The 14,652-nt window shown below is 42.2% G+C and overlaps 1 protein-coding gene across 2 annotated transcripts in view; it reads right to left on the bottom strand.

Annotated features, from left to right (window-relative positions):
- The window catches only part of SH3TC1 (SH3 domain and tetratricopeptide repeats 1), a 33,477-nt gene extending 19,145 nt beyond the window's left edge, over positions 1–14,332 (bottom strand). The window contains exons 1-7 of one of the 2 annotated variants that reach the window (XM_088657616.1): positions 14,201–14,332; positions 9,868–10,120; positions 8,168–8,295; positions 5,420–5,525; positions 3,470–3,610; positions 2,430–2,592; positions 561–634 (exon numbers count right to left, since the gene is read on the bottom strand). In XM_088657616.1, the coding sequence (XP_088513742.1) occupies positions 561–634; positions 2,430–2,592; positions 3,470–3,610; positions 5,420–5,525; positions 8,168–8,295; positions 9,868–10,099 (844 nt within the window). In that variant the 5' untranslated portion in view covers positions 10,100–10,120; positions 14,201–14,332. Of the gene's footprint in view, positions 1–560; positions 635–2,429; positions 2,593–3,469; positions 3,611–5,419; positions 5,526–8,167; positions 8,296–9,867; positions 10,121–14,200 lie in introns of those variants that run through there. The other variant, XM_088657618.1, reaches the window with a different exon arrangement.
- Positions 14,333–14,652: the final 320 nt, after the last annotated feature.

Raw genomic sequence — 14,652 nt, 5'->3', positions numbered from 1 at the left:
GTATCAACTGCATATTAAACAGCATCTATTTTGCAGTTATCCAATACAGCACATCCAAGAATTACATCACATTGCAGAAGCCATTCAAAGCCTGCCAAAGATTTTACATGTTTATAGTGATCTTTTAAATATTGTCTGTATTTATCCCATTTTTTGATCTTCCTGATCCCTAACTTTCCCTGTCAATCTTGCCATCTCAGCATACACAGATAATTTCGTCTGCCATTCCATTTTTGTCGGTATAAATTCCCAACTTACCAGTGAGCCCAATTTGCAGCAGAACACAGCACTAGGAGGGACAACAGTCTTTCCCCACATGGTTTGCCTGGCTGTGGGGAAGGGACTTCCCAAACCAGGGAACCAATCAGGGACAGGGCTCTGGCTTGGTCGCTGATTCTCAGGGCCCGAGAGAATTTTTTTATCAGCAGACGGATTGGCTATGGTTCTGCTATGGTTTTGCCTACCTCATAGCAATGGCACAAAATGGAGTTTTCTCCTTTCCATTCTCGTCACAACTCGTCAGAACTATTACAGCTTCAGTCTTGATAGCAGCTACTTACCTATTTGATCTGTGACTGCAGATTCATTTTTTACAGCAAAATCAGCAGGCTCTGTGTTTTCTTTCAGAAACCATCTAGCATGGGAAAGGTTCAAGGAAATTAGTTTGGCCTGCCGTAACAGTAATAGGAATCTTAACACCGCCTCAAGCATCAGATCAATTTCAACGTTCATTTGGTTATAAGAAAGGGAAACTGCACCAAAGGCAGAAATATAGAGAAATGATGAAGCATGTTAACAGTTTCCTGGTGATGCAAAACACCACTGTTCAAGGCACACTTAACTCTGTTGGATTGTGGCTGCTATATTATCTAACTGCTGTTGCTAAATTTAGATTTGCAAGAGAGCTATGTTAAAATATTCACTGTGAAATGTTACACTTAGTTTTTAGCATATAAAGCTGATTACCTAAAGCCCTATGTACTACTCTGTATAGCAATGTTTATTCCAAATGGAAAATGGCAGAGCTTTCAAGACCGCTCATTTCATCATCGGAAGACATCAATTAAAAAAGCAAAGCAACATCAGGACTATGCAAAACAATTCCCCGTTGCATTCAGTGAATTATTGAGACGGCATTTGGAACATGCCTGCAAGCCATGCTTGCCTGCAGTGAGTGACCACACATGGAAGGCTGTGCTTTCAGAAGGTGGAATTCTGCCCTCTTCATGCTGGTGCCGTATGCATGGCCAACAGTCACATGATCCTACTGCTGCCCTCAAACATTCCTTGCCCCTGCAGCAGCTAGACTGGTGACTGGGAGTGGCCGAGACCACATAACTTGAAAGATCTACATTGGCTCCCAGTACGTTTCCGAGCACAGTTCAAAGTGTTGGTGCTGACCTTTAAAGCCCTAAATGGCCTCGGTCCAGTATACCTGAAGAGGCGTCTCCACCCCCATCGTTCTGCCCGGACACTGAGGTCCAGTACCGAGGGCCTTCTGACGGTTCCCTCGTTGCAAGAAGCCAAGTTGCAGGGAACCAAGCAGAGGGCCTTCTCGGTGGTGGCACCTGTCCTGTGGAACGCCCTCCCATCAGATGTCAAAGAGAAAAACAGCTACCAGATTTTTAGAAGACATCTGAAGGCAGCCCTGTTTAGGGAGGCTTTTAATGTTTAATTGTTTTATTTCATTTTTCTGTTGTAAGCCGTCCAGAGTGGCTGGGGAAACCCAGCTAGATGGGCGGGGTATAAATAATATATTATTATTATTATTATTATTATTATTATTATTATTATTATTATTATTATTATTAAACAAATCCAGGGTGTCTGAGTCTTCTGAACACCCCTGCTGTTGCACACTGTTTTCATATAGTCAGCGTTTGTTTTGTATGGTAAGCTGGCCAATCTTTTTCTTTTCTTCTTCTTAGACAAATGGCTATACAGTATTTTGTGTTCCGGTTGGATATGGCATACGTTCAAGGAAATACCCTGTTTCTCATATTTTAAGGCATCCCCATAAAATAAGCCATAGCAGGATTTTTAAGCATTCAAGGAATATAAGCCATACCCCGAAAATAAGACATAGTGATAGGAGCAGCAGCAATGCCGGCCGCGGCAGGAGGAGGAGGAAAAAAATAAGACATCCCTTGAAAATAAGCCATAGTGTGTTTTTTGAGGAAAAAATAAATATAAGACGTGTCTTATAATATGAGAAACACGGTAACAATTCTTGCCATACATAGAAAATGCTATCACTTTCACTAGACATCAAAATATTTAAGTATCAATCCTTCTCCACCTGCTGTAGAACTCGGCGGAAATTATGAAGTAATGAGCATGTACTCTGATGATAGAACAGTCATTTGGTGTATATTTGCAAATACACGTGCACACACAGGTGGAACTGAAAGTTAAGTTCAGAGACCTACTGATGAAAAGGGATCAGGGGCTCTGGAAAGCCCTTAGCCAGGTTCCCCCCCATTTCTTCAGGGGCTTTCTCAGTAGCGGACCAATTCAACTGGTGAATTCCGACTCCACAATCTGCAGCTCTTCTCTCACTTACGTTTTCATTATGATATACAAAGAAGGTACCTTAGGGGGGGAAAGCTGTATTTAAAAACATATCAAGTATTTTTGCAGTCATTTTAAGATGAGCCACATGAAATGAACCCCAAATGAGTCCCCCCAGACCCTGTGGGAGGGCTGTTTCTCTCTCTGAAACGTGAAGTACACTGAGCATTGTCTTTTCTTTTATGTTTGATGCTGTTAATTCAAATAAGGGGTGGTGGTGAAGGTTTTATGGTCATATTTTCAGGGGTTGGACTAGATGACCTTTGGTGGACCACCCAACTCTAAAATTCTATTATTCAGTGGTTCTATGGTTTTTTTGGGGGGTGGGGTGGGGTAATCCTGATGTATACAGTATTGTGCTCTAGGAGGCTTAGTTTGGGCATATTCCTGCGTATAAGACTACTTTTTAACTCAGGAAAAGCTTCTCAAAAGTTGGGGGTCGTCTTATACGCCCAGTCGTCTTATATGCCGGAATATACGGTATATGCTTCCAGAGTTAATGCTAAATACATTACTTCTGGTAAATGAGCCACTAGAGGGCCGTGAAAATTTGTGTCCCAGGCTTTTAAAATTCATCTACTCATGTACTATCTGAAACCGAGGGGGTGCATTGGTTGCCAGATGTGAAATGTCTTGGCATTATTTTCAGCTCTCTCTCACCCCACTATCAAGTCCTGGGCAAACAGGGATTTCAGGAAAACCAGGGAGGAAAATGTTTTCCCCCTTTCTCCACTAACTCCCTTGCCCTGAAGAGTTGGACCCCTGGCTAGAAGCATCTCTTTCTAGTGAGAGGGGCCCATACACCATGGCATTTTGTAATATGGAAAATTCAACATTTGTTCCCAGAGATCATCATGTAATTTAATTCCATGAATATTTAGTATTTCCGGACAATTACCTTCTTGAATTAAGAGGCCTCTGTATATCATACCAAGACATTCCTCATCGAGACTGACATCAATTCCAACTGATTCCTCTGATGAAGAGAGCCAGAAATAGTCATCTAGCAACAGATTCTCCACACAATGATTTAAAAAACCTGCCGAAGAAATTTTTCAGTGTAAGAGGATTTTTTTTTTTAAAGTCCCTTTTTCATAAAGCCAATAATAGCAGAAACAAGGGCTGGTAACAAGGTGTTAGCTGACCTGTGAGTAGTTTCAAGATCACAGTTTTAAATTGCTGGGTTTTTTTATTTATTTAAATGCATCTTATCATTTTGTAACAGTTTTATGTGAACTGTCCTGCGAGATCTTTGCCTTAAAAGATGACCTTGAAATAAAATATCCTGGCCAGGGCATGTTATCGCTGGAAGTAAGATTGATAACATTTTTTTCTAATCTGCATACTGTTTGTATATATTGCAAAGACAGCAAAGGTTATTTGAACCCATTTCATTCATAAACGGCTTCTGCCCACCCTCAATGATATGAACCCTTTAGGGGGCATATTTTGAAAACTAGGGCAAGAGGGCTGTGCATGTAACCTATTTGATGCATTTTTGAATTCAGTTCATTTGTCGTAACAGAGATGAAATGAACTTTTTAAAACTAAAGAAAAAGGACTTGAATGCAAGCATGGAGAATAAAAACTATATGCTCTATGCTCTGGTAACCTCTAGGTTAGATTGCTGAACCTTGTTATGTTGTGTATTGAGTCAAAGGATTTTATATCTGTATTACTATTGTATGTATTTGCATTAGGGTAAAGTAACTGCCTTTTGGTTCCAGAAGGGACAGCTACCGTACTATTGGTTTATTTAAGCTGCTGTATTTGGATCCTCTGTCTTAATGGTTTCCTCCAAAAGGCAGTTACTAGAGAACTGTCTCCAGCCTATTATGTCAAGAGAGCTGAAATCATGAACCCCACGTCACAACACATTATATGTAGTGCTGCCTCTGAAAATGGTTCTGAAACTTCAGCTGGTGCAGAATTTGGCAGCCAGATTGCTCACTGGGGCAAGATGGTTCGGGCACATTACACCGATCCTAGCTGGACTGCACTAGCTGACAATTAGTTTTTGGGCCCAATTCAAAGTGCTGGTTCATACCTATAAAGGCTTAAAACGGCTCAGGACCACAATACCTCAAGGACCACCTCTTTCCATATGAACCTACCCGGACCCTGAGATCATCTTCTGAGGCCCTCCTTCATGTGCCTTCTCGAGGTCTGGAGGGTGGCAACCCAAGAATGGGCCTTCTCTGCAGTGGCTCTCTGTGGAATGGCTCTCCCCAGGGAAGTTCGCCTGGTGACTTCATTATACACCTTTAGGCTCCAGGCAATAACATTCCTTTTCAATCAGGCCTTTGGCTGATTAACAACCGGTGCCCTATTAAATGTGTTGTTGGATGGGGGAACTGTTAGTTTGTTTTCCCTACTTTTATTATGTACTTTGTGCTTTTTATTTTGTAATTTTATGTTGTGAAACGCCCTGAGATCTACAGATGAAGGGCAGTATAATAAAATAAAATAGAATCTTTGTCATTGTCATCATCATCATAATGCTCAATGATGTACTTTTAGTTTATGACACCTATCTTCAGCCAAACAGAAATGGAGAGCCCTCAGTTTTATCTAGTGGAAGCTATGCTGATAAATATTTCATCCTTACAAGTGTTTTCACTTTGAGTAATGACCAAAGATGTTGAAAACACTTCCATTTTCAAGCCCTTTGTTATCTGCAAAAACCCAACAGCATGTTTCCAGAAAAGAAAGCAGAAAAAATAGCAAGCATTGAAAAAAGCTGGTTTATATTTCTTACTGTGCAGAAATGTACTGTGAGGACTTAATATTTATAATATCAACAATCTCAACAAAAATCTTAACTTTCTTATAGGCAGAAGTGCTTTACCAAGGGAATAATAAGTTACAAACTTCCAGATTTCTTCAAAGGTCCAGAATGTCACCACTATTAGTTGGTCTTCACTGTGAATGGACAGCAGCCTGGCAGACAACTCCTAAGAAAGGCAAAAAACACCCGTGTGTTGCTGGTTGTTGCTTTTGATTAAATTTATATCCTGTCCATCCTCCCAAGGGAGCCTAGGGCAGCGAACAAGTGATGAAACATCTTTGAAATATATATATTTAAAAACAGTTCTAGTACAGATGAAGACAATGCATATATGTGAGTCCTATGGAAGGAACCAGTTAAATCATATTTGAGCTAAAAGAGAGAAAAAAACATGGTGGGAATAATTAAACCACAAGTTTGCCCCAAGAGAAACAGACCTATAGAAGCTACATTAGAGAAAAAGCAACCTAGATGCACTGAGTGAAGCAAAAAACCATACATGTGTTTGGCAATTAGGGCTTTTGTTTCCTAAAAAAAAAAAGAGGTGCCAGAACTCAGTTCTGGTGAGTTCCAGGTGGGGGAAAAAAGCTGTGTTAAGAGGAATGTAAGTTGAGTGGTCAATGTGCACAACTGGCCATTGTGCACAGTTACCAAGTTTCAGAGAATGTGCACATAATCCTGCGAATTGGTCTTTGAGATCACCTTATGCCATATCTGCCACCAGACCACTTCGATTTGCGGAACTGGCACTGCTGCAGGTGCTGCATAATAATTGTTCAGTGTTCGAAAGAAATCAATATTTGAGCGTGCCAGCACTCACAAGATGTCTGCCTACTGACATCAGGCGAGCACCTGCATTGTGCTTTTCTGAGTGCTCACTAAAAAACATTTTTGTTTAGACAAGCCTAACCAGATATGCAGGGACCCAGGTGGCGCTGTGGTTAAACCACTGAGCCTAGGGCTTGCTGATCAGAAGGTCGGCGGTTTGAATCCCTGTGACGGGGTGAGCTCCCGTTGCTCGGTCCCAGCTCCTGTCAACCTAGCAGTTCGAAAGCACGTCAAAGTGCAAGTAGATAAACAGGAACCGCTACAGCCGGAAGGTAAACGGCGTTTCCATGTGCTGCTCTGGTTTGCCAGAAGCGGCTTTGTCATGCTGGCCACATGACCTGGAAGCTATACACCAGCTCCCTCGGCCAATAATGCGAGATGAGCGTGCAACCCCAGAGTCGGTCACGACTGGACCTAATGGTCAGGGGTCCCTTTACCTTTACCTTTAACCAGATATGCAGAATGTTCACATATGTTTTTTCATCCATTTTTAGCCTATTGCTGTTTTAATTTTTATTGGAACACTTTAAATAGTTCCTTTAACTGTTTTTTTACTGATTATTGTATTGTTTTGTAAACTGCTTTGAGATGTATATATGTATGTATGTATGTATTTTATAATCAAGTGGTATATAAATTGTAGGAAACAAACAAACAAACCTTTCATGAAGAGAGAATTACATATTCCCAGTCGATATACATAATTTCCAACAGGCCTTGGGACATGAGCATATATTTACTGAGTTTTATACATTCTCAGGATACGATGCATAATCTCCAAAGGGATTTGGGCATGTGTCAATTGCATTTGGTACATTTGTCGGGTAATATGCACATTGTCCGGTTTGTATGCAGTGTTTCCAAGAAACATGCCATTCTCTATTTCTTGTTCAGACGTGTGCAATCTGCACTCCCTGGGCTGCTTCAGTGCCAATCTATAATCTTACATGGGCCACAACATACCCAGCCAAGCCAAGTGGGGGCCCACTAGATAAATCCTAAATCCTAGATAAATCCACTAGATAAATCCTAAATTTTGTCTGCAGTCCAGGTCCCTTCTCACCAACCTGAGCTGGATGCCCGCCCTCAACTGAGCAGCACAGGGGGGATTGAAGAGGAAGGAAAGTTTTCACCAGCAGAGGAAAAGAAGGCTGGACTTGGACTTTTGGAGTAATCTTTCAGCAGTGGACTGAGCCAGAAATGGCAGTGGGCAGGATTAGAGGTACTTTACACCCTTTCTCTCCCAGTCCTCTTGCCTGGTTGAATATCCCCTCCCCTGCAGTTTCCCATGATAATTGGGAATTTAATTTAATAGCAGCGGTGGTGGGGATGAATCAGAATGATGGCAGGTGGAGGGAAGATTTAAAGTTTCCTTTCCCCGCAATTCCCCTTGTGTGGCTCAGCTGACTGGGGAGCAGCTGAGAGTGGGGGGAAAGGGAGCTGGACTGGGGGGGGGGAGCTAATCTTCATCCAGAGACCTTCTTCCTGCTGCTCATCTGATCAGATTGCACATCACAATAATCCTACTTGGGTATAATTGTGAGGAAAGTGGGGTGGGGTGTGGAAACACCTCCTGGGAAGCAAAGTGGGCTGAAAGAGATTTCGCCTGAAAGCAGCGGGTGATCATGTGAATATCCCTCCTCTCAGGCCATTTAGGGCTTTCAAAGAATAATACTATAACAGCAGATGCTGCTATTTCAGCTTTATAGTATTCTAAGCCAAGTTGACAGCTTTGTTTTATCATAAAGCATCAAGAAATAAGGTTGGCTACAGCTATAGAGCTAAAATTATTGCCCCCCTTAAGTTGGGACCATTTTGTGCTTTTCAGGTAGCAGAGACAAGGGATGCCCAGCCTTATTCTCTACATGAAGGATAGCAGGCTGTGCAAACACAATTCCCATAGCTTATTATAGATCCCGGAAGCTTAATTTTGTGGCACTGAAGGCAATTGTGGATAATAATTGTTTGTAAATGACTTACACAGAAAACTGCCCTGGCTTTTTTGTCATCGTTTTCCAGAAGACGAAGTTGTCCTCTCAGATAACCCTGCAGCTGAGAGTCAGGAAGCCCAGTCTTACATTTCACCATGGTTATCTTCAGGGGTAAATCTGAAAATATGTGTTTGGTAGACTGTGAATATGAACATATGATTAACCTACCTTATACTGAAGTCAGATTACTTCATCTAGTTTAGAACTGTCTACTTTGCAGAAGGGTATGTGAATATTTGCAGTATTTCACTTTTTTATTATGAAAAAGACAAGGAATAAATACTATACGACACCAAATATAAATAAATGTGGTAAAACTCAGAATACCAACAGTAGGACAGTTCTATGCATATTAACTCAAAGTAAGTACCAATTTGGAGCTTACTCCCAAGTAAGTGTACTTACCTAAAACATCAGAAATGTCAAAAAGATATTTTCATCATATGTATATAGCAGAAATATTCCATTGTTAAAAATGTGTTGAATAATATTATGAACGGAAATACTGGGAATTTAAGTAATGACGTATATGTTCTTTCGCAGAGCAATCTCCTGAACCACAGACAGATGAATGCAAGCTGAATGCATTCAAGAATGCGAATTATCCCCTTACTTAACAGAACTTTTCATTAGACACTCCTTTTTATAAGAACAAAACCAAATAAATAATACATAGTTATCCCTGTGATTTTCCCTTTTAGACATAGAGGCTAGTGGCGCGGAGAACCACGACGCCGGGTGCTGGAGGGCGCTGGAAGGGTGCCAAGTGAGCACAGGGTTCCGGCGATCTGGCCAGGACTGCGCTCCTTCTCCGAGGACTCCGCGCTGCGCCTCCTTCTCGTTTCCCCAGCGCTGGGTTCCGCTCAGTCGAGCTTCGCCACCAGAGTGCGCACAGTGCCCAAGCACCTCTTGCTGGTCCCGTGGTGCGCACGCTGGTGGCGAAGCTTGACTGAGCTGGGGCAATGAGAAGGAGGCGCAGTGCGGAGTCCTCAGAGGTGGCCTCCCGCTGCTGCCGCGGTCCGCTTGGCATTCCCGGGCCCTTGGAGAGGCTCTGGAGGGGGGCGCTGGAGGGACCTAGCGCCAGGGCGCTGGATGGGCTTTAGATGGCCCTGAATGCTACCATAATTGACATTGTTTCACTGGCAACATATGAATATTGAAGCAGGTTGAACTATTATTGTTATCATAGCTGTCAAGTTCTCCCTTTTTTTTAAGGGAAATTCCCTTATGCTGAATAGGCTTATGCTGAATAGGCTTCCTCGCGAGAAAAGAGAAAACTTGACAGCTTTATTATTATTATTATTATTATTATTATTATTATTATTATTATTATTATTTTAAATAGTTTTTATTGTTTAAAATCAGCAAAGCAACAAATACACACTTACGTATAAAAAGGAATAATAAGGTGGGGGAGAATAATAAGGGAGGGGGGAAAATCAGCAATACAATAAAGAAGATCGATAAAAAAAGAAGAAGAAAAAAGAAAAAAAGAAGAAAAAGGGCAAGAAAAACCTTATTCTTACAATATTTCGTCAAAACTTATCCTCACAGATTTACAGAACAAATAAGAATACAAAACAGATACACTCATCACATCTACATATAGATACTTATTATTATTATTATTATTAAATGTTTGAGGGTTGAGGAGAGGCGAAACAACTGGAGGGCGTTAATAGGCCTTACCTTTTTGCTGCTGCTGCTGCAATACAACTCCCTCATTCACATTGGACAAAGGCACAAGCTTGCAAGGAGAGGTGCTCTCTCCCAGTAGCTTGGCATTCTCTTCCCAGCTGGTTTTCTGCTTGGGTTGCAGGTATGAGGGAGAGATGCAGGGATTCTGTCCCTCTGTGACAGCATCATACTCAGAAACAGATGTGGCAAATTGTTCTCCTCCTGTTGCTACTGAGGACTCCATCTTTTTCAGGTACGACCAGCACTATAAAAAGCAAAGTACCATACAAACTCTGTTGGTGTAGCTGACCTGATATAGTATTGCCATGAGACTGAGCGACCACTGTCACTAAAGAACTCAAGAAAATGTCTCTCATACCTAATCATAGTTAGGTATGGGGAAAAGAATTTGTTTTGAGATAATAGTCACAGCTGCAGAAATCCAAGACTGTACAGTGGTACCTTGGGTTCAGAACTTAATTTGTTCCGGAGGTCCATTCTTAACCTGAAACTGTTCTTAACCTGAGGTACCACTTTAGCTAATGGGGCTTCCCGCTGCCGCCGCACGATTTCTGTTCGCATCCTGAAGCAAAGTTCTTAACCCAAGGTACTATTTCTGGGTTAGCGGAGTCTGTAACCTGAAGCGTCTGTAACCCGAGGTACCACTGTAGTTTTTAAACAGGCTTCATTAAGGTGGATTGAGTGGCTAATAATAAGAACATTAAACCCATCCACTATGGTAAAGGTACCTTTGGACCAATCAGTGACTGTTGGTATTGTTCAGCAGTTGATGGCTGAACAATTAAAAATGATCTGATCAATGTTGGATGAAAATTAAGAAATGAACCAGATATTAATGGAAAAAAGGAGCCAGAGGAATATGAGGCAGAAAATTGAAATGGGAGAGCAGGTGGGGGCGGGGCTGGTGCACGTTCTGGGGGCATGGCGTGCATTCTGGGGGTGCCCAGCGTGGGGGGGCAGCCACAATGGAACCCCACCGGGATCGCGCTGCCAGGGGGGGTTCCCCCCCGCACTCCTCTACCTCTGACAGTGGGCAGGACTAGATCAAGAAATGATCAAATGGAAGGAACCAGGTGGTCATGTGGAAAGGGAAAAGGAAATGGAGATGACCTCCACACAAGGATTTAGAGGAGAAGTAGAAGATAAAGTCACAAATTATTTGGATAACTATCTGGATGTAGTGTTGATGGAGTGAAGAGCAGAAAAAAAGCTTTCAGTCTTCATTCCTGGCCATTTTTTAGTTTTAGCAGAAAGAAAGTACTTTGCATACAATCTGGAGTGAAATAAGAGAATGTTGCTATTAAAACTATGGCACTATCTCTGGAAAAAGACTGGGGAAAATAAAAATGGAAGGTCTAAGAGGTGGAGATTGGGATACCATCGTAAACACAACAGGACATGGAGGTGAACATATGGATCTGGATATGAACAAGCAGATATAGAATGAGAAACAAAAATGGAATACTGGTCCAATGTGTGATTTTAGCGGAGGGACTATGGACATGGATGGTATAATTTAGTATTATTCAATATGGAGTAATGATGGGGGGAATTAATAAAGGTAAAATTAAAATGGTTAAAATTCATTAAAAATAATAATAGGTGGTGCTTCTTCTTAATTTGGATCAAAGCTGGTTTGGAGGGAAACACATCAAAATGCAGTATTTCATAAGATACAAGATATGGGTTGTTGCTAACATTGTGGGTACACATCTTCCCAAAGCAGTGCTTGGATCACACTGGGTGGGAGTATGGACACAGTCCTTGTTATACAGTAGTTGCCACCTGACCACCCAGGACCAAGGCAGGATCCAGGAGCACCCTTAAGCCGCTGATCTTTCAAGAAGCCCCGTATATTTTATTTTTATTTTTTTTAAATATATTTTTATTAATTTTCCAATTAAAACCAATTATATCACATTCATTATTTCAAATTATACACATATATATCAATCAAACCGAATGTTATGCCAAATCATCTAGAATTTTTTTTGGGTTCCCATGCTTCAAGAAATTGGGGATTCCTCGCAACCGTCCACTGCCGTCTTTTTTCTAAAGTTCAAATCGTCTCTCCGAGTTCATAATAATCCAGATCTTTCCCTTACAGTCACATAGATGTTTTCCTCTTTCAACCGATTATTTCCCAGCTGCTGAGATAAATGTCAAACAAAGTTTCACAAATGTTCTTTCTCCTGTGTGAGTTAATCAGTCCAGCCTCCCCATAAATCTTCTTGGTCTGGAGCGTCCCTATTGCGTCGACTCTCAACACGAAGCAGCGCCATCTTAAAAAAACTCAAATCACTTTCGTTTTCTCTCATAGATTAACGATCTTTATAAAATTTACAGCTTTTCCAGGCAGAAGAACCAGACCTCACACCATGCATAGACTCTTGGTAAATTAATGGATCTCCTTGCCCTATAGCTGAACTTAGCTTCAGGTCGCTGCTCCAATTCAAAGTGCGTCACAACTCATAAATCCTCCGAACGCGTCCAGGCACTCCTCCCATCCAACTAGAGGGGGGCTTTTCTCGTCAGCAACTCCTCATCTTCAAAAAATATACTCAATAACAACAGTTTATAAAGTTCAACTCACACAGTCTTTTGCTTCTCTTTCACTCCAAACAAGCCAGGACATCACGTCTGGGAAGGTACGAAGTAACTCATATGAAAAAAAATAAAAAAGAAAGACTCGCTTCCCTTATCGCTCCGTCCCCATCAATCCTTCTTCCAGATGAAATACAGCTTTTAACTCCTCACCCTCAGCAGCATAGATTTCTCGGCAGTAAACAGTGCTTCTGCCCCTCCTTCTGAAGTATGTCCATAGATTTAAGCCTAATTATCTTCTTTAATCATGGAAATCCCCGCCATGCAGATTAGCGTCCGGGAGTCCTGGCCCTCGTAAGTGCTTCAGCCCAAGCTCCCCCCACTCCATAAACAGTCGGAGTGGGTCTGGGGGCATCGCGGGCCAGCGGCCCCTCTCCGTAACCCCCGGAGAGGGTAGGGGGTTGCCATTTACTCCCCTAGCAACCGCCAAATTCCTTACGAAGGTCAGAGGGATGGAAAACAGGTCCGCCATTCCTGCAGGCGGAAACCGGAACCTCCCGTATATTTTAAAGTAAGCAACCCCCATCCAGAACAGGCTGCAGAGCTAATCCTGGATTAGTTTTCCTATTGCACCTCTCTGCCTTTACATGATTAAACCTCAGCTTGTTAATCCACATCCAATTAATCATTGCTCCCAGAAAAAGAAAAAAAAAGACTTCTGCTGTCTCTCTGGAATCAAAAGAAAAGGAGAGATACAACCAAGGCTCATAACCATATTCATATTTATGGCGCCCCATCCTGCACTACGTTTAAGCAGCAAGCACCAGAAACTCAACTCAATGTATGCCATCAATTGCCAAGCATTTGCTGGGGTGCATTTGGAGGGGAGAAGCAGGAGATAGCTGGGAGGGGCTGTTTCGTCCTTTCCCGGCTGCTGCTTTCCCTTTGCATCCCCCCCCCCCACTTTTCCCCCTTGTTAACCTACAACTGGGAGAAAGTGGCCAGGGAAAGGAGTGCAAGGGAAATAAACTTTCAGTAGTAAATTACCCCCTCCTGCTGCTTCTCCTTAATAAAATGACCCCCACTTTGAACACCCACGGTAGACACCAGCCAGGAAGCTCTTGTTTACAGTTGACATTCAGCTTTCATTCTGTTAACCCCCAAACTACACCAGCTGTCATTTTGACCTACATGCAAAGGGGGGAAGACAGTGTAAAGTGTACATGTGGAAGTGTGGGGTGTGTGTGACAAAGGACTTAGGACTTAAGGGTTCATTGGACTTCATATTCTAGGAAGAGAAAATAATCTATCCTGTGCAAATTCCTGAAAAGCTGTTTTACATCAGTTTGCCATTCCCCCCCCCCAGGCACCGTAACTATTTTATTTTACAGACTAATCCCCTTCTCTTCTCTTCTCGTGCATTCAGTCTTCCTGCAAAAAGCTGTGTTACTTGCCCAGTATTTGAAATAGCTGCAGAGAGGGCCAGCCCAAGACATTTTGCTAGTTGAAGCAGAACGCCAAATGGTGCTTCACCCCAACCCCACGTTAAGGTCAAAGGACCATAGTAGGGAAAGTTATGTTGGCACTTGAGGCAGAAAAAAAATCTCACAAGTGCCTTCCCGACAGTCAAAATACAACAACAACAAAATTAGAATAGCTAACCATTTGTTGCCCTTGTTCTGAAGTAAACACCTCGCTCTGCCTAATGATAGGGTCAGCCCTATGACAGACACAGAACTAAATCAAAACACACAAACAAAATGTCTGAGAGTATACCTACCTCCCAGTCTTGCTGGTTCCTAATTTTCACTTCAGCAACATAAGGCACATTTTACCACTTTTGTTCCAACCAATTCCCCGATACATCCTTTCCTGTTTGAACCTCCCCCCACTTCTCTTTTCCTGTTGGCTCACATCGGATCTGAACAGTTTAGCTAACTCTGCAAGTTAGTTGACCATTAACAGACACTGCTAATCTTGAGAGTCTCTTCTTTAAAATTGACTTGTTGCTCTTTGCCTGTTGAAATCCTGAACTCCATGTTAGCAGATTATATTCTTTTTATTGCTTTCTGCTTTTAGAACCAGCACATCACTCACTTCAGCTTTGCTTTTGCCTCCAATCAACAGCAGAATAAATGGTGGGGCTCAAGTCTTCCTGACCAACAGCTCAGGCTGGAAGCCCTTCCCCCAGTCCCCATCAAGTGGGGACTCCCATGTTTACTCCTTGGTGAG

This window comes from Zootoca vivipara, chromosome Z1 (genome assembly GCF_965207765.1).
Source record: "Zootoca vivipara chromosome Z1, rZooViv2.hap1.1, whole genome shotgun sequence".
NCBI classification, from domain to species: domain Eukaryota; kingdom Metazoa; phylum Chordata; class Lepidosauria; order Squamata; family Lacertidae; genus Zootoca; species Zootoca vivipara.
Note: the sequence above shows the minus strand (reverse complement) of the source record. Positions and strands in the feature narration are given on the sequence as shown.